At 35.2% G+C, this 20802-nt stretch overlaps 3 protein-coding genes across 11 annotated transcripts in view; 2 read left to right on the plus strand and 1 right to left on the minus strand.

Annotated features, from left to right (window-relative positions):
- Window positions 1-1056: 1056 nt before the first annotated feature.
- On the plus strand, window positions 1057-8112 carry LOC124308381 (uncharacterized). Its single transcript, XM_046771055.1, has 5 exons — window positions 1057-1503; window positions 1783-1855; window positions 1961-2054; window positions 2133-2315; window positions 2439-8112. Exons 1-5 carry the CDS (start codon window positions 1462-1464, stop codon window positions 2725-2727), a joined length of 681 nt encoding a protein of 226 aa, XP_046627011.1. The 5' UTR covers window positions 1057-1461; the 3' UTR covers window positions 2728-8112.
- LOC124308361 (protein lines) lies at window positions 7295-12386 on the minus strand. Of its 4 annotated transcripts, none has more exons than XM_046771013.1 (3): window positions 11892-12386; window positions 11738-11792; window positions 7295-11647 (listed from the first exon to the last, which is right to left on the minus strand). In XM_046771013.1, the coding sequence occupies exon 3, from the start codon at window positions 11373-11375 to the stop codon at window positions 9570-9572; it is 1806 nt and encodes a 601-aa protein (XP_046626969.1). In that variant the 5' UTR covers window positions 11376-11647; window positions 11738-11792; window positions 11892-12386; the 3' UTR covers window positions 7295-9569. The 4 variants fall into 4 exon arrangements, with proteins under 4 accessions (XP_046626969.1, XP_046626971.1, XP_046626970.1 ...); XM_046771015.1 differs by having other exon boundaries at window positions 7295-11364; window positions 11449-11647; window positions 11738-12385; XM_046771014.1 differs by lacking the exon at window positions 11738-11792.
- Window positions 12387-16825: 4439 nt separating this feature from the next.
- LOC124308350 (serine/threonine-protein kinase Genghis Khan) overlaps window positions 16826-20802 on the plus strand; it is a 42786-nt gene continuing 38809 nt past the window's right edge. Inside the window, exons 1-2 of one of the 6 annotated variants that reach the window (XM_046770959.1) lie at window positions 16826-17131; window positions 19263-19450. In XM_046770959.1, the coding sequence (XP_046626915.1) occupies window positions 19321-19450 (130 nt within the window). In that variant the 5' untranslated portion in view covers window positions 16826-17131; window positions 19263-19320. Of the gene's footprint in view, window positions 17132-17639; window positions 17658-17989; window positions 18062-19262; window positions 19451-20802 lie in introns of those variants that run through there. The other 5 variants (XM_046770961.1, XM_046770962.1, XM_046770965.1 and 2 more) reach the window with 5 other exon arrangements.

Here is a 20802-nt window from a genome sequence, read left to right on the forward strand (position 1 = left end):
CCGATTTTAGCAGTTATTTCCGAATATGGTAATCGCTGTGCGTATGCGCTAGAGGTGACCCGTGTTTCATGGTGTACGTTAGTGCCATGTGCATTTTCGAGGTCACGATGCGCTGAAATCTAGTCGTAGCTTACTTCTTAAATATTCTTACTATCCTGTTCGTTACAAAATCTATATATTAAGACTGTCATATCGGTTACTCGTCGTTTTGTTAATTTTATAGTGTGTAAATATGTAAAATTGCATATGTATTATAATTGATTACTGTCGTTATTCACCTGGAGTACAATAGCGATTGCTTATGAGACATAGGTGCTGTTTGCTTAACATTATTAGGATCGCGTTGCTGCGAACATTCTTAGGTGTTTGTGTTATAACTATCTTAACAGATTTAGGGTATTTAACAATTTGATAATTCGTAGTTTTAGAGCAGATTTACGTGTGTGCTTTCGTATATAAATTTCTTCTGTAATTATTAATTCTCATATTAATATAAATCAGCTTGGAAGCTTCTAGAACGTTTTTCTTATGTTTGTTGGTTGCCTGTTAGTGGGCGTTGCCACGTATGCATCTTCGAGTTTATTGCGAGTTGATTTACCTTCAATCGTTTCGTCGTTAAGTTTCCTAATGTTTTCTCTAGATGGAGCTTTGTGTGGCTCCATATTGGAGATCTGCATTGCCTTCAAAACGCTGCGCGTGTTGCCTATAATACGGCGTTACGGAGGAAAGTATGACTCATGCTAGATAATTGGTATTCACGGTTTTGAAGGCTTTACAGTTTCTGGTTTTATGGATTATTGCAGCAGTGCTATCTTAACATTATATTGGTTATACATTTATCTATGGTTTTACGGTCTTCTGTACTCCAGGCTATATGGTATAGCGTAAGTTGCTTACAGTATAGCTCTCAGCTCCGAATGCACAAATGGCATTGTCGAGTGTTATATAATACTTGGATATAATGGTGTTAGTTAATTATGGTGTTAATATGATAGTGATATATAATAACGTATAATAATATTATAGCTCTTTGTCGTGCGAAGATCTCGTAACATGGTTTTTAAGCTTTGGTTAGTGAATGTCATAGTTTTTTCCATCTAGGGATATTCCAAATAGTTGGAGAGTTGTTTTAGTACCTTATGGTAACAAGATTTTCGTACTTCCAGTTTGGTTAGTTGATAAAAGTGACATGCAGTAACAATAGTCGATAAAACATACGGACGTTCCGGTCGGATGTCACAAGTGTGTGGTAATTTGCAGCAGAAATCTCACTGGAAGCTGATTTTAGAACGCGCCGAGGTTTTCGTAGTTGAAAGGGTTGAAAGTAGTTGATATTCACAGGCTAAAATTAAGACAACAAAACTCGTTTCGGGAATTCGAGTCATAATAATTTGTTTATGGTAATGTGTACAATTTGATGGTGTTTATTTGTGAAAAGTCTACGTTTTATAATTTTGTACAATGCCAAGCAAGAAAAAAAAATACAATGCTCGTTTCCCAGCAGTAAGTTACACTAACCACACTAAACAAACCGAACCCTACATCATTGTGTATTTCATTATTTATTTTTATTATAGACCCCATAGACTTGATCAATTTTGAATTCAAAATTCTATAAATTTATGGTTTGGAATTTACTATATCAATTAGCATGTTTGTAAAATTTTTTCAAGGCCTCAATCTGTCACTATTACCTGTGGTCAACATTTTTCAATGAAAACATAACCTTAAATACACCACACTTGACAATACATTCACGATTTTACCACTTTTCTTTCAAAGGGACGTATCAAGAAAATCATGCAAACGGACGAAGAAGTAGGAAAAGTTGCTCAAGCTGTACCAGTCATAATCTATATCCTTTTTATATTTTACACCTAGCGTAGCTATTAGAAGTGCACCATCTGTTGTTTTTTTCTTATTTATTTCACATTATCGATGTCCTTAACTCGGAATTCACCTAGAACCCTAGAGTTATTCGTAGAGTCGTTGTTAACGAAAACAATGCAAATAACGAGTGCCAAAAATGCCAAAACTCTTAGTCCGTCTCATATGTAAGTATTTGCATCACACGTCTGTTATTATGAATTATCTCGTACCAAATATATTAAGACTTGAATTTTTTCCCAAAGGAAGCAATGTATCCTTTCTGAAAGTCGCTTCGACTTTTTGAAAGACTTGGTCAAGGGACTTCCTGATGTTACCAGCCCCGACGATGAGGTACCTACACCGCCAGCAACTCCTGCACCTCAGTTGCCTTATGTGCAAGTAAACCCAGCCATTTATCCACCCATTTCAAGACATGACGTTACAGGGTATGATTTTTTTTTAAATAAATCCTTGGTGAAATAGATATTATATAAAGCAAACAAGTTGCATGATGTTTTTATATTGATCATGAAAAAAATCCAAACTTGTTTGTCTTTTTCTGTATACAGAATCCCAAATGTGGTATCGTCGGCAACCATTACACCAATTCGCCAAAACCCAAGAGAGAACAGAGGGATTGGATTTCCCAGTGCCGCTTTGTCGAGCGAAAGTACTAAAACACCGATCTCGAATTTTCAATCGCCGTTGTCTACAACGTTTAATGTTAGCCAACCAAACTTTTACACGGAAGTAAACCCACTTAATTTGTCAACAAATTCTAACAACGTAAATACAACCTATAAACCGACGTCGAATTACAGCAACACTACCAATATCGATGAAGACTACGACACGTAGTCAATTTTCTCACTTATCGTCAATTTATTGCAGCAGTGAGTTCAATTACAGGCGTGCCATGCCTTACACACATAAATGAAATTTTTTTCAAATTTTGCACTAGTATCTGGATTGTAAGTCTACTTAATATATCTGATTTTACATAGTTAACCGACTACTCGAAAATACGTCACTATTATGCTCATTTGACTTGAAGGTATGAGCATGTGACATCACCAAAGCCGAAACAGCATATTTGTTACGTCATATACTGTATAAATGTTTTTCGAGTGGCTTGTGGATTCAACCTTCTCTGCAAGGTTATATAATCTTAGATTATAACGTTCAAATTTAAAAATAGTTTGACAAAATCGTACTTTACTTTGTTAGCCGATTCTATAGTAGACTCTGGGTACCAAGACGATTTCAGTTCTATTTTTCCTTAATAGAATTATTACAGTGACGTGTTATTTACGGATAATGTAATTAATATTAAATGGGAATATTATACAGTGGCACAGCTTGTTTTTGTTACTGCAATAATTTTGCACCGAAATTATTCTCAAGAGACTAAACACAAATGATAATATATAACACTCGATTTCGTTTTAAGCTACTTTTTTTTATACATGTTAGAATTGCCCATGCGTATGTAGAAACGTAGGTAATTTGAATTTTTTGAAGAGTCGAAAGTCTGTTTGTGAGAATGTTATTGTAAATATCTACTGTATATTCATTGTTATAGTTCTATTTAAAAGACGATTTCAAACACTGTATGTAGCATGTGTCTAGCCATAGCTTGCGACCTCAAAATCCAGTAGCTGCTTCTTTGAACGGAGGGAAAGGGGGGGGGGGGGGGGGGGTCGAAATTTGACTGGAAGAATTAAAATTTTTCCGTTACATTATTTGTAATAAAAATTGATATTCTGACGTGAAATTTAAATTGAATCATTCTTAATGGCTGTAAAAAATTATTATTCTTGGACGGATTGAAGTAAATAAAATTAGAAATGACTGATTTTCTGGAATGATATCTAGAATCGACTAAAACTTCTCCAAACCATAGAGGTAAGAATATCGGGAGAAAATGTATATTCAATGCAGGTCACAGCAATAAAATTATAGCTAATCGTTTGCTTTCGTATTCATTGGACACAGATATTCTTTGTAACTATGAAATGACTGTTTTCAACGTCATACGTGGTGTATTATTTGCTTGAAATACTGTTCGAAATCAAGGACACAAGTTCTATTAGAATTAAGACAAAGCTTAACTTGTTTTTGTTCCTATCTCAATCTCTCGATGTTATTGACACAAAGTATAAGGTGATATTAAAATAGTCTCCATGCGAATTCTCAAGTGAACAGTTATAAAATTCCCAAGCAGTTAGAATTAAAATTTTTGCTGAAGTACAGTATAAACGGATTGAGATTGATCGTACCTAATTTCCAACACAATGAAGTTACCGTGAAGAACTCCTCAAGATTTTCAATATAGTATTTCAAGAAACAACGAAGATAGACAGTGATGTAGTATAATACCTTATTATAGGTGTATCTTTGTTGAGAACTTCTTTTGATTCGATTTTATGAGCGAAGCTATGAAGTTGACTGCTAATCTCAATTTGTAACCCAATAATGGGTGATTTTACTACATTCTACTTTCGATAACAGTTCTTGACAAAGATATATCTGTGGTGAATCGGTTGTTCAAATGAAATCAAATCAAATTTCGCATAGTATCGAAAGCAGCTACTATATTCGCATTGAAAACGCACCATTTCTCAGAATTCTTGACTTTATGACCTTGTAATTTTCTAGTGGATTTTATACATTATGGCAAACGATCAAATGTCAAGATTTTTTTTCTTCAATCGTTTGAAAATATTAATTTTATAAAGTTTTTAATAATGGTTCGATTTTCATATAACTCCAGGGTGTCAATTCTTATTAAAAACGATCCAACCAAAAAAATTAGTATCTTCTAGCATCAGTATTTCACGGGGTTAAAGCTTCAGCCACTCTCCCTCCCCCAACTAAATGCCTTTATCTGTTTATTTACAGAATAGCAAATTTGTATAATGCGTGAATATTCGAATTCACTCTCGAAACTAAGAAAAGAAAAAAATTGATATTGATCAGCATTGAAAATATTTGTATACGTAATTGTAAAATGCAGTTGAAATATTGAAAGTTTGAGCGGTAATGCGTTGACTGAAGAATATAGTGAATCCCAGTAAACGAAAAAAGATTTAAAAAATAGTAAATTTTCATTTGACTGAATCCATTTTTCCGATCCCAAAGATATAATTTAAAACAGTATTTTGGATGACTACTTGAATATGTTTCTGTATCAATAAGTGGTTATTGATTACATGGGGTTTACACGTGTTGTTACAGTTTTGAAAAACAAGTAATTATTCTTATAGTGTAATCCAAAATGTGCAAAGAATTCCATCCTAAACCATGAAAACATTCGGAATATTTCATTACGGACTGAACAAGATTTAGAAAAAGAAACTAATAGTAAACTATGAAAGTACTAATATCATTCACGAATTCACATGAATCCAAATAGTTGCAGTATTCAAACGAAAATTAATCGATAGAATTTGAGTTGTTGAGGACGTATTAAACTTCATTTCAGGTAAGTTGAAATTTGTTCACAAAAATCCAACAGAAATAGGTGGATACGGAATTGTGTATTTGCAGATTGGATTGAATGCAAACTGCGTTACATTTCGACCGTGAAAAATTGAAAGAACCAAATCTTGTAGACACATATTCAAAACAATAGAACGATTGATTCGGATTGATTTTTCAATCATGCAATACGTTTTTATGAGAATTTTGGATTGACACTCATCAAAATGAATCATACGTTTCAATATTTTTTCGTTTACTGAGATGAATCGGGATTGGTTCGACATCTCCAGGTATATACATTCATTGACTTCCATTGTCAAAAATGAAAATCAGGTAATTTTTTTTGGCTCCTCCGGCACGTGTTCTACTGAGTTCAACATAAATTCTCATGTTTCTGGAATCTAGTAAATGGTATCATATTTCAATTTCTTTTACGATCATTTTGTCTCACTTCAAATAATGCTTGGTAGTTACTTTTTACCGAAAATGATCGTGTCTCAATATGCAACCATATTGATTTTACGGTAGCTTTTGAATTTGCCTGTCAAATATCTTAAAAACTATTTTTTAAATATATAATGCTGGACAATTTCAGACTTCTCTGCAATAATTTCTACACTAATGATTCGAAGATACCTTATCGTTTGTGATAATTCAACCCGTGAATTCTGTAAGGTCTCATATATCTTTGGTTGACTATGACAACATTTACTGCAATTTCATTGAAGTTTCATTATTGAACGTTATTTGGCACTAAGTCAATAGGCGTAGGGAATAAGTATTGTACCAACGATTCAAAAAGTCTCTTGCCATTTTGCAGTATACAGTGAAGATATTTACCTGTACATCTTGCTTATGTGTGAGTAACAAAAAGAAATCAGCTGAGATTCACTCCGAAGGCACTGGGAAAGTGCTTTTTATTACTAAATATAAGTGCCATCGCTTTCAAACATTCCGTAGTTCCAACAATGAATTGAAGGGTGAAATTCCTTTCGCAATGAAACAATAAGACCGGAATGCTCAATTTGGGTGCAAGGAACCATAATCCGTAATTTGATCAAAAACAATGGATGTATATCATAGCCATAAATTGAAGAGCCCAAGTGTAAAACCCTGAAGCCTACTATTGGGAAAAAATGATCGATAATTGTGGATATCAACTTCCACCTCAATTTCAAATGACTATATGGTAGTACAATTGGATCTAAGGATAGGAATGAAAAATTTTACTGCAGATGTACTCACGTTACATTACTTTTTTCATAGGAAATCAAAGGAATTATCTCTAAGCATGTAATAAATAGGTAGTACAAAGTTTAAACAGATACGGCATATATGTACAAAGTTTGTACGATGCAAAAAGTGTGAAAGTGGTTTGGTACTTATTTAAGATTGTCAAGAGTGAAGCCCAATGTTTTCACTATGACATTGAGAATTTGAAATTATCTGAGAATTCTTGCGAAGGCTAGGAGTAAACCGTGTAAACAATCTTTACAACAAAAATTTGATCATATTAACGGCATTCTGGCGATAGAAAAAAAAATTTCGCGGCTCTTTAAGGGTATATAACTGTTGCACCCTTACCAACAGAGTTATTTTTATAATTTGATGTATTTTTAGGCAGTAGCTAAGGGACTTTTCGGGATTCTATCCAGATTGCATAAAGTGTGAAATGATATGTCACAGCACTATTTTAATACAATATTCAAGCGACGTTTCATGAAAATAGTGCAGTGACATATCATTGTACTTGTGATTACTCATAGAATATCGTAATGTTCTCTGGCTATGGATATTATTGCCAAAACAGTAAGAACAGTACAAAAATAATTTGGTTGATAAAGGTAGAACTGTTACGTACGCTATTGCCTGTAAATCGAACAGTTTGATTCGGTTACTGATGCTATTATAATAATTAAGATCATGGAAATTTTATTTTTTCAAATTGCGCAACGTTTGTATGAATTTGCATAGGTCACATTGCATTAATACAAAACCACCTTTGGTACAGATATTTCATATAAAAAGCAAACAAACCGTGATAGTACAAGACTCTATTCCAGCCTGTTATTTAAATTGAAAGTAAATAAATTATTGAGATCATTGTCAGTTCTCTACCATTCGTAGTTATAATCATGCAAAACTAATCGACATCCCGTAATCGAATTTTATCGACATGTGTCCATCAATATTTATAATTCAAATAACGATTGACTGCATTTAATGTACGTTCCTAACAATGGTTACATTTTTAGAAGTAGCTTGATCCAGCTATTATCATCATTCTAATATAAATGTGTCTAACTATTTGTAAACTACAAAAAATATGTTATCGGGTGAAAAAATTAATACAGGGGCGTTCGATTGAGGTGAAGATAAAGTTACACGTAAATGGTTACCAAATAATAAATAAAGAAGCAGCTCAATCAACTTCGTAAAGTTTTAATAATAAACAGAAAATCTTTCCTTAGTCAAACCTAAAGAGGCAGTTTGTACAGTAATGAAGAACACCAGTAAATGTAATTAGTCATTGTATCAAATATTCAAATTTATAGAAGTGCTACTTTTACCTAGACGCACTGTAAAAAAGATCAGGAATGGAGTTGTAAGTACAGTGAAGTCACATTCTGAGTAATCGATTAATGATCAATACCAATAATGCATTACTAACATGTAATGAAACGTACAATCGTTTCTGTTCTTTGAAACGAGAGTTTTTACTTGATTATGACGTCTATTAATGAAACAATAGAAATCAAAGCTTAAGAAAAAAGTTATATTTGGATTTACTCGTTAAATAGTGAAATTTCGTTTCTTCAACTAGAACGTCACATCAAGATTGTCATTAACTTCACATTACCAAGTATCATTCGTGTGTAAACAATTATGAAAAGCGAAAAAATAATTGGTCTAGTTGTTCTCGTAGACTAAGGTTCCAAGAGGATGGATTAAATGAAACGAAAGAAATACAAAGGACATAAAAATATTTAAAATATCGCATCATAAAAACGCGGATTTATACAATTAAAATTCTTAACTCTAATGTACAATTAACAGTAAAAATAAATATTCACAATCTATTATAAGACATCCATATTAAAAAAAAATAAAAATTTTTATGTCAAAGGCGCAAGTTGCATTACTCATTCGTTTTTATTTTATTTTTGTCCCAATGAAAGTAACGTGTGTAACGTATTTTTCATGAATTGTTTATTTTTAAATACACTTTTCTATGGCTTTGTGTCTCAGTTGATAAAAATTGGCATATACAAAAAGACGATTATGTCTCACCATAATCGGTAGTTGTAAATTTAATTAACCTTGTAGCACCTTGAGTTTTTTTTACACAATAATTGGAGTTCGTTTCTACAGTATAAATAGCATTCATTATGTTCACAGTAACAACTAATAACTTTTCATAATAATACATAATTAAATATGTGAAATGCATAGTATATGATTTCTTTGTGAAAATTAATGCAAAAAAGCTTAGTACAGAATGCAAATTATACATATATTCATATGAAACTTAGTTTCTAGAGTTAAATATTGCCCTATAAACATATTCTGTGAGTGTGTCGTTAAAGGATTGACATTATGATGCAATTCAAGACGTCAAGAACCTTAGAAAAGCTTATAAAAGCTGCTAATTGTATTTAGTATTATGCAGAAATATATTTTTTCAGACTCTTGGTAACGATTATTTGATAATTTAGAAAACATTACCAATCAAAAGTAAAGGAATTTGAAATGTATTGCAACAGGAGTGAGTGCCAACGAAAATCTGGTGCTGTGAGACCTGACGTCAGGAAATGTATTATTTTTACTCTACAAGATGTCCTTTATCGATTTTCTACTGTATATAGTCACTCCATGTAACAAAATGAAAATCTCATAGCTTGCACGAAGTTTTTTGTTCTTTTGTGCGTTTGTATACATACCTACATACTTTACCTAAAACTTCTGCTGGTAGCCAGAACTGAGCACAATATTGCTAAGTTATGCCTCTGTTTTCTTCCCAATCAACGGAGTAAAATTTACTGCAGTTTTATGAGATGGGAGATGTAGAGTCTTATTAAAATATATTTTATAAAAATACATATACAATCTTACTCATCAGGAATTGTTCATATGTACAGTAAGGAAAACAACAATTCTTCCCTTAGAAACAATAGTAAAAATTACTTTCTACTTATATGCAACTCGCGAATATTCGATCAATTTTCAATGTTTCCTTCATAAAATGACTCACACTTTTCTAACAGACGAAGGACAGGGTTTATATTGTATGGAAAAAGAGCCTTGGATACAAGCCTGTCTATTGCTAGCCTAAGCCGAATTAAAACAGTCATTGTATCATCCAATTCTCTTGCGCAACAAGTTATAAATTCTGACCAATTTCTCCTGATGTATTTCAAGAATCTTAGAAGATACAAGAGAAAACAAGTCTCATTGCTAACTAGAAGGTCTAAAAGTACATCCGGATCGTGAGAGACTGCACGTATAAATTGAACAAAAGTTAACGTTGGGCTGAGCATGTGGCCAAGATCATTTTGGGGCGGTCCCCGATAAAATAGACCAACGGCAACATCCAAACAACAAACCATGCCTTCTATAAGGAAATCATCTTGGTCGTGAAACATTTGGACAACCCATTGAGATAGTGGTGTTTCTGGATGAAAAGGCATAAGGGATTTCACACACTGATCTAACTGACGCAGTACTTCTCTTATGCTTCTTTCAATAACAGCCATGTCCGCATCAAGATCTTCAGCTTCTGAGCCAAGAGATGAGTCACTGGAATCGCTTCGTGTTTCCTTTACTGTGACAGCAACACTTTTGAGAACGAGTAAAATCACTTTCTGTAGCAAAGGCCGATCTCCGTCCCCGGAGCCGCCTCCGAATCTCCCTGATCCATGGCGATACGGCAAAGCATCCAGGAGCCTCCAGTCTTTAACGGCGCGGACAACCAGATGAGCCAACGAGCACGGCTCATCAGGAAGAACATCTTGAAGAGCCAACGTGCTCCCGTAGCAAAGCACTTCATTGAGTAAACCCAAAAGGTGCCTCCAAATGATGCCAGGAACGTTGGAGTTCAATAGAACAACCAGATTGTCAAGCTGGGAGTAGAACAGTTTTGTATCAACAACAGACAGGTTGGCTTTAACGGATATTATGGATTCCCACAAGTCTAGGAACATTATAACCGCCGATTCGTGCTGAGGAGTATAGGAGCTTAAAATACTATCAAACTTTGATACTAAAATGTTCCACTTTGACTCCAGGGCTTTGACGCACATCGCTTTTACCGGGGTACTATCCAGGCTCTCTGGATCCGATATTGTCAAGGTGTTACAGTTCCTGGGCGAAGTAAAGCTTTCGCCATCCTCCAACGGATGAGTACTGCCATCCTTGTGCTCGACCACCCTTTTAACAACATCCAAAGTAAACAGCATCTGGCTTGGTGAGTGCGTGCTGACCAAAGACTGGGTGAGCCTGTCCAGCCATGACAATTCAATGTTTTCTTTGGTCACTATGAAGAAAGAGGCTAGGGCTCTGCTCGCGGTAAATGATATGAACTTATTTGGTGAACATGATAAATCTAGTATTTGGTCTATGATACCGTGCTCGTTGCGCGACAGAGCCTCACACACGTCGGCCACTCTGCTACACATTATACCTCTGGTATTCTGTTTTATTGCTAGATCAAAGAGCAGCTGAAGGGCACTAATGAATTGCAATGTTCTGTCTGGCTCCCATTCTGACAGTGTCGTCATTCTATAGGTACCGTCACCAGCCTGAACCGTACTGCCAGTGAACGGTTTTCTCAAACTGCTCACAGGGACATTGCACAGACATTGCGACAGGAGACTGTTTTGAAAGCTTTCTATCTCCGTCACCATCGCAGTTGTCATACTATTGTTTTCATCTTGTTCGTCACTATTGATAATTCTTTGTTTCTTTTTTGCTGGTTCCTCCATTTTTGTACTCGGAGGATGAGCGCGATTTCGTCTAAGTACCATTAGCAAAAGTTTAAAAAATTTATATATATCTGATTCTTTTTTCGTCAGTGATTATTTATGTTAGTTCAGTTACTTGTTTTCTTTTTGTCTTCCTCTCTTCGACTAAACGCCTTTGAATTTTTGTCAAGTTATCTTCCGAACCAATATGAAACTCGATCCAAAATACCCATAATGCTCAAAGTACTTCATGTACTCGAAAATTGACATCGGCTCAGGTAATAACAAAAGCCAATTACTCGATTGCTGTGCGTAACAGTGGCCAGCTTTGCTATCTGAAAAAAATTTAAATAAATTTACTGCATTGATGGAACAAATCAATCATTTTGACATTCAATATTAATTTAAATGGCTACAGGGCTTACCTTGATTTTTTTTGTCGTATTATAACTCTACCATTACTTCATACACAAACATTATCTTGTGGGTAAAAACAAAAAAGAATTTAAAAAAAAAATAACAATATGCAACTATGGAATATCTCTCTTAATCTGTATATAACCACGAAAATTATATTACCATTTAATCCGTAATAAAGTGAAGCAAGGCGGTATTTACGTTTATGACAATTGCATTTGGTTCTTATTTTTGTATGGTACAAAACGCACTGTTTAATCCACAGGATACAGTAGGCAGGTCAATAATTTTAACACTGGGACTACAACACTTTCAATGAAAGTAGAATACAATCGTCCGACGCTTCCTAGCGAATTAATTGTTCAAGTTTTGGTTGGACGATTTGAACAACAAAGCTAACCGTTCAGTAGGGCTTGGATTATTATATGTTGCTTGTGAATGTTTGAGTTTTAAATTCACCGCACAGTTGATGATAAATGTTATTTGCGCACGAAGAAATTCTTTTGACTAGGAAGTTGTGAGCAGCAGTAACAGCAGCAAGGCGCCCGACAGAAATAAGTTTGCCTTGTTGCCACGTACCCATGTACGTATCTTTATGCGGATGAAAAATCCTTAATATCGAATTAATTGAAAAATTTTGCCATGCAATGGTCGATGAATAATCGCTTGTTAGGTTAATGGAATAAATAATCATTCAGGAAGGTGAAAAATATGACTAAATTGAATTTATAATAAATTTTTATTCTGGCATCATGCGGAGCTGCGTAATACAGTAGCTGCCCCTAGCGCATTCCATAACGGACTGAACTTGATTTATTAAATTTACGCAAACAACTGTAGAATGATTATCACCCAAGCGGTTTAAATAATTAAAAAAAGCTTCTCATTATGTTTTTTCCTTTATAAATAACACCGTACGCTATTTCTTCTATTTATTCAGCGATGGTTTGGCAAACGCGCGCTGACTACCAGCGCCGAATAAAATTCTGTAGGTGTGGTCGTTAGCGCGAAACACTTCAAAATTGAAATGTAAATTTGAATGTATTTCTTTAAATTCCATAACAGCTGTAATACATAAGATGAGCCATAAATAATTATTTACAGAGTGTTAACCAACTCTGATCTACCAATCGTTTGATTAGATTTTCTACGGATATTTTTTTGTTTCCAGGTTGGGTGGCATAATTGCAGTTCCAAGTTGGGGGGCACAATTGCTATTTAACCCTTGGAGCATAAACTATTCGAGGTAGTCTAGCGTGTACAGAAAGTGTGGCAGAGGAGTGAGATGGAGCACTTATGCCACGTACAACCTATCTCTCTTGCTTTACAACGTGGTCGGCTGATACGTTTCCTTTCAACCTATACAATGCAAAGTGAGAGAGACGGAGTATCCAGAGTGCTCACCACTACGGCCACAGTTTTCGCGAGGTTGACGGCAGGGGTAACTACCTCCAGTAGTATATGCTCTAAGATTCAATTTAAAATCAAGATGGTATGCAGACACTTCTCTGTTCGTATGGCTACGTCGACTACGCAGGAATGTGTTATGCAGCTCCATGTACTTAGCCCCTCATTAACAACTGAATGAGTTGATTCTTTTCTTAATCGTTTGTAGGTCGTTTGTGGATGTTTGTAAGTGATTTCCCGTCAATGAAACAAATTTAGCTAGGGAATTCACGTGGTGTTACCCCCTCGTAGTTTCAATTTGCGATCGAATTCAGTTCTGCTTGTACGGAATCAATTGTGGGTCATGTTTACATGATTGTGAGTGACTTTGCGTCGTTTGTAAGTCAATAGTTCGGTCGTTATTGATAAAACAAATTCATCTAGGGAGTTCGCGTGACGTCTGCCCCGCCAACACCTACAATTCGCGATCGAATTGAGTTCTGCTTGTGCGGGATCATCTGTAGGTGGATCGTAGGTCTTTATACACACTTCTCCGACCTTTAATAATCTCCTAATCATCTGTGAAACTTGGAACAAAAATTTAAAAAAAACCAAACCGATTGTAATCAGACGGTAGTTCCGAGAGTTTGTTCATTCTCAGCGCATCCGTTACCGCTTCGCAGCTGGAAAAACGTGAGTTGGGCGTTCACCCGCCAAGTTGGCTACTCGACACTACCTGGACATTAAACCGAGTTTACCGCATACACTTGGTTTAAGAAAAGTCGACTTTTACTTTGTGTTCCACAATACCAAAATCTCCAGTTAAGCTTCGCTGAACGGATTTTAAATTAGACGCTGGATTTTGGGGGGTTCCGTTCTTAAACGAGGTTTATACTGCTATGCTACCAAGCTGCAAGAGCAGACACCATTGTCGTCAATGTTATGTCTTGTTTGACGGATCGCGTAAAATATATATTAATTTTGAAATATAGAAGCCGGGAAATAATGATACGGAAAAGTAAAAAAGAAAGAAAAGATAAAGAAGAAGACGAATTCACAATTGGACCGTTTTTTTCCAGCATTCCTCCTTCTATCTTGACGTCACCGCATCGGTTTTCTTGTTTTCAATAGTGAAGTGATTTTCTTTCAGTTGTAATTTAGCTATCAGATTCAATTTTTCACTCATAGTAAAATTACTTAGATTTTTTTTTCACATCCATTGCTGAAATTAAGCCATCACTTTTCTAATCTCTCTATCTAATAAAAAAGTTTCAAACAAATGAACAGGTAGGAAAAAATTATAATAACAATAGTAAAAAAAAGACTATAATAACAGTAGTATAAAAAAGATTATAATAACAATAATATACGCATGAAGTTGGCGGTGAGGTGAGATCCCGAAAACAAAACAAAAAGCATCTAGCAAACCCTGCGACAGCTGTCATCGGCTGTTTATGACAGTCTTTGACATATATCTTTATAGGTATCTGTTTCTGACGCGCAGAAAATGAACATGCAAACGAAAATTATCAAGATGATTCCCGACGGGAATTGTCTTTTTCGCGCGTCGGCGTATTGTGTATACGGCACTCAAGATCGACACGCAGAGGTGAGACTGAGTATCGTTTCAAATATAGTGGATAATTGGTCTACATTTGCGGGTCTTATTACAGGTAATGAGTCAAACGGTGCTGTGATTAGGTCACCTGGTGATTACAAATCACATGTGAATAAAAATGGAATATACGGGGGAGAAGCAGAATTGGGTATTTGCATGATTTTTATATTTCTTGACTTTTGATGTTTTTCGATTCTATAAATTTTTTTAGAATTTTTGAAAAAAAAATATTTTGTTTTTGTTTATAAATATTTAAATAATTTAATAAATAAAAGTGGTCCTAAATCACATAAAAGTCACGTGACATAAAACGGAATGTGATTGGTTTGACGTCATTGTGCTGCTACTGGCGCGTTTATTTGAATCCACAAAGAGTAATGTACAATATTTTCTAGCGCTAAAAAAATTTTAAGTAAATTTTTTAAACTTTAAGTTTGATACATTGTATAATTAATGTCAGACTTCGGTGAAAATAATTGAAATAGAAATCAATTTTTGTGTGGTATTTTTTTTTTTGAACTCACACGGATAATTGTGTGGAGGTTATGATCACGTCAATGTATTATACTAAGAATGTTAAGCAAGCATTAGTTTGAGTATTTTTACAAGTTGGTACTATACACCAACAAAAATCGTTTTTTAATGACATATTAAATAATTTAATAACTTTAGTTTATAATAAACAGCACTATCAGACGTTCTTTTCATCAATCACAACACAGAGCAACAGCTGATTACACGCACGGCGTGCTTACAGGAGAACTTGGCGCTAAAAATTTCAAAAAAATTCAGCATTGTGACGTCACATACGCGAGATGGAGCTACTTATTCATTTAAATATTGCCTTTTTTTTATTTATTAAATTATTTAAATACTTATAAACAAAAACAAAATATTTTTTTTTCAAAAATTCTAAAAAAATTTATAGAATCGAAAAACATCAAAAGTTAAGAAATATAAAAATCATGCAAATACCCAATTGTAACCGCCTGGCAGCGCTGCCACTGCGAGCTCCGTCAGCGCGGTGATTTTGAATTGTCGTTCTTCACGTATGCAGAGACGTATGTACCTATTCGTAACCAGGCGCTAGTATCGCTTGCGGATATATTCCGAACTACAAGATCTTTCATCACTTTCACGAACCACTTTTCGACAATTCCGCCATATGCGTGCGGACCACGGTCTTACATACAGGTCTGGCAACGAAGCCAATTTTCTACAGAGTGGCGTGGTTCTCTTGCTGTCCGTGGTTTTTAGTGTTTGAAATAGCCATATCGCGGCGTTGCTATCTAGGGATGTACGTGGGGTAGGGATTGTAGGGATGAAAATGTGCCAATAATAATATTATTATTACATTGGCGCTGCATTGCGCACGCGTTGATTATCACAACGATCACCTCGATCACAACGCCGGCTTGGTGGCCACAAAGTGAGATAAATAACCGGACGTGAAATGAACCACCCCCACTACCTTCGTTGTCAGACCTGTATGTAAGACCGTGGTTCGGACTCCTTTACTCTAGTCTCCATGGCAGTGAGCGTGTCAGAAGTCTACTAGCGCCACGTAGAGGAACTAAAAAACGGGGACAAAACGCGTACAATTTTTTAGTATACGAGTAGTGGTGAGTGTCAGGGGGCTGCGTCCCAGTATACCTCTATTTCAGTGGGTTGAACATGAAAATACATAGTCTACACCAATTTTATGCAATTGACTACATCAGTGATGTGCTAGGTTAGGGATGATAGCAGTTGCCGCCAGGTAACATTACAAGATGGCGCAACCAATCAGAGAGTTTTATATCGCCTCATACCTTTTGACGACTTCTGTGCCACCCCGCGGTAATGAGCTCTGCCATTCTATTTCTAGCTCCATGGTGTTGAATGACTGCCGCTGGTAAAGAGGTTACCGGATCGCTGACAGGGATTCTTATGGCCACAGGACCACTCAGGCCCTCTTACCCGCCGAGTATTGGTCACGGAAAGTTGCCCAGTGGTATTGCCAGCCTTCAAATTATTCCGTCAAGTTTTCACCCCACGGGTCCTCGTTGGAGCGTCTATAAATTTGTTAGTCATTGACATTGGTCCGAAAAGCTGCCATATTTTTGTATGGAGAAAAGGGAGCTGCGTATGGCCTCCGGAAACACGGGACACGGGAACACGAGATCAGTACGGGTAGTACGGGGGAATACGGGTACTGACCAGGGGGTCGAAGCATACCGAACTGGCTGATACCAGAGAAGTGGAGGTGGAAGTAGAAGTGGAAGTGGAAGTGGAAGTGGAAGTGGCAGTTGAAGTGGCGATAGGAAATGTATGATCTCCATAATCGTAATTAAATGAACAACTGTGTGCGTAATAAACAATTGAATATATTTAAACGAAAACTGCTGCTGCGTGGCAGGTGAACAGATTTTTATACATGGATACGTCAAACCCGCTTGATATGTGCTATTCCAAACTCCCCTACCGTCCTCAGCTACCTACCTAGCCTTGCAAATTTTCATATTATTGTATGTGCATACCTCTGTATGCACTACGTTTAAACATCTCGCCCATGACTCCATGAGTGCATTATTTTTTTATTCTCGCCGTTCGTCTAAAAAAAAGAATCGTAACTTCTCGCTAACGCGACGCACGGTATCATTTGAGCTAGTCATAATATATATGTATAATTAAAAACTGAGCTTCGTGCACCGCGAATGATTTCGGTTCATTAACATTTCGCTGTCGTACGACGTAACTTTCTCTCTCGGTGTCCCTCTATTCCTCTCTTTCTCTCTCTTTATACACATACATGTATACTTACACACACACACATACACACACTCATGCATATATATCTAAAAAATATCTATCAATCTATCGCATCTGTCTCCGTTCTTGAAAAGAAAGAATAAATCGGTTTTAGCTCTGTTTTATCCAAATAGGTATGTGTACATACATACATGCGTACATACAATGTATAACATTACACCTATATCCGAAAGGCAAACGTACGAAAATTACCGACCTGCCCTACCCCATTGACTATCATTCGCACATACGTGCGTTTTTCGAGTTTGTAGATCATATTGACATATTATCTTGAACGTATAAAGGTCAAAATAATCCTGTCCAATTATCGAGTCATTATTTTGGATCGATTATGTTTTGAACAATTTTTTATTAATTTTTTTTTTTGTAAGAAACCCACTTCTCTCACTTCGCTTGGTTACGTAATTTCCGAACAACTTCAAGACCTTACAGCTGATTCTGAATGAAAGCTATGCATACCCATATATGTCTTTACATCTAACAGATGATTGACATTTCCGATTAAAAACGTGAGCAGGTAGGTGGCTTGGTATTTCCTGCTGCTTCTGGTGGAATAATAAAAATTGCTTCCTTTCTTCTTTTTTTTTCACACTGTTTTTGTTTCATATTTTTTTTCCTTTCGTCACCGACGCTGTGACATTCAGGTTACAATCTTAACGACTTACTCATGTTTTTTTTCCCCAACACCAATCTTATGTTTGCGAATCAGATGAGAAGACTGGAAAAAAATATGACTAATATTTTTCATACTAAAATTTCGTTGGATAGAAATTGATAACCTATTAAGTTTTTTTCAAATTACCGATGCAAAAAAAAAAAAAAAAAAAAAAAAAAAACATGTAACATGGATGGACAGCACGTTTCTTCACTTTTATAGGATAATTCACAGGTTCAATTGTATGAAACAAGGTTATTGAAAACCTATCGAACTGGGATTTTTTACTAGGAAAATTCAGTGTTATGATTAATGTAAAATATACTGTTTTCTTCTCATCCTAAGTAAAGTCAGTGCTTAACAGGTAAATAATTTACATTACTGAAACTTCCAAGTATGAAGAATCTAACGCATTTACTTTGTCCTTCGGTTTCATCCAGTTCTTATTGAGTATTATAATTAATGACTTGATGATAATTTTGAAACAATCCCATAGATTTCTAGCTCTGTATTCATACTATAATTACGTTGTAAATGAAAATATTATGTGTACATTAAAGCCTGATTTGAAGTATCTTTTAATCTTGAAAACAGTTTTGTATCATATTGTAAAGTTTATAAACATATATAGTATCGGACGACTGTCAAATTATTTGGAAAAAAGTATAATATTTACTATAGATACTGCAAATTTGATTTTGCAGAATTTGAAGTAATTCTGGTACTTTGGTTTTTTTTTTTTAAATGTCTTACTCCTATTCCTCATCCAGATTTGAATAAGAGGCAAAACTGCAACGTTAGTATAACAATTATGTACAAGGCTTATCGGATGGCGATAAGGAATTGGTATAAAGTTATTTTAGAATCATAGATTATTTTATTTAGCTTTTATTATACCTTCGATGGTTAAAGTAAGTAAATTTGTTTTCATACCGCGTCATTTGGGAATTTACTTTCATTTGAACAAAAATCTGTACTGGCAATAGCTGATCGGAAACTTTGTTCTTGTCCTTTCCAGATGTGAGATCACTTTTAACACAATCAAATGTTGATTATTTTTCAGTGCACCCATATTTCAGTAATGCGGTGGTGTAGCACACAATTGGTAACCAGCTTCAGCAATGACAGAAATAACATCCAACGAACGTGGTAAGCAATTGTCACGGCAAAGAGCGACCATGTCCGACCTACAACAGCATCACTACAACCTTGCAACGTCCGAGATGATGCCCAAAGGACTTGCTATTAATGGTAACAATGTCTTTATATAAAACCACATCGTTTGGCTTTCTAATTCTCAGGGAATTTTCATTTTCGTCATGGCAAAAACTGAAAATATCAATTTTCTATCATGGGAATTGGAAATGATTTTTTTAGGTGACAAATTTCCTTTTTTACATTGAGAAAAAAAATTGGTTTGAACTGACTTTTTAGTACATTATAGTTTTTTTCAATTCAAATTGAATTGGAACCAATTATAGAGTTGATAAGCTGAATAATTTAGGTTTTAGTAACTTATTAGAACTGGGAAAATGTCAGGGAAAACTGGGTCTTAGGTCCAAAAAAAAATGAAAATTTGTGGCCAACCTGTTAAAGTTAGTAACGTTACCAGAGTGAAACGTTTGTATTAAATGATTATTTTGTAACAATATAATTAGTTTTGTCGAGGCTGCAGTCATAAAATGAACACACTTCACTTTAGTTGTACTATAATTCAAGTTTTACTGCAGTTTGGACAATGATGATATCTGGAAATAATGATTCTCTTATAAACCCTTCATTACATTAACATTAGAAACTCTTCACTTCAGACAGAGTCAGCAGCGCACTAATTTTCACCAGTTATGGCTCACTGCCCACCATCTGTTTCAAGTTTCTAAAATATAATGCATATATTACATATTGTACCAAAAACTATATTCGTAATAGTATATTTTGTCAACATTGGTTCTTTTTTCAAAATATACATATTTATTATTTGCAGGATTGTACTTTAGAAGGTGGCGATTTGTCTGGAATACCTTAACAACCGGGAAATGTTAGGGAGTTTTGTATGTGGGTTAGGGAATTACATCATATTGAAGCTAGTAACGTTATAGTAACGATTCATGCCGAGGAAAAACTGTTATTTCGCGATTTTGGAATTGATTGAATTCGCCAAACTGTATTAAAACAAAACACACTCATATTTCCAAATCTTAGTTCCTTCAAAATCATTGTAATATTAAGAAAATAATCATTTTTTCCCAAATGTTTGATTGCGATAACATTACTAACTTCGACTTTGTGAAATTTCGGCAAATTCAGCGATTTACGACATTCCAAGCATTCTCGAAGTTTTCCAATTATTACTAATAGTTTAACCTGGCTGTTCATCAATTTTTTTGCTCGTCCACTATATCTACTCCAATGTTTGTCGAATTCTTCTTTCGCTTGCTATGCCCATTCGATTATCAGTATTTGTTTATAAACATGATGATTCCTACGGGACTACCCTGGTTTAATGCTAGAAGTCGATTCTGCGTGAAGAGTTACAGGTTATTCAAGTGTTTTGTAAACTGTTTCCCCTTCAGGTGATGAAATTGTGTACAGTGCCGAAGTTT

Source organism: Neodiprion virginianus, chromosome 7 (genome assembly GCF_021901495.1).
Source record: "Neodiprion virginianus isolate iyNeoVirg1 chromosome 7, iyNeoVirg1.1, whole genome shotgun sequence".
NCBI lineage: Eukaryota > Metazoa > Arthropoda > Insecta > Hymenoptera > Diprionidae > Neodiprion > Neodiprion virginianus.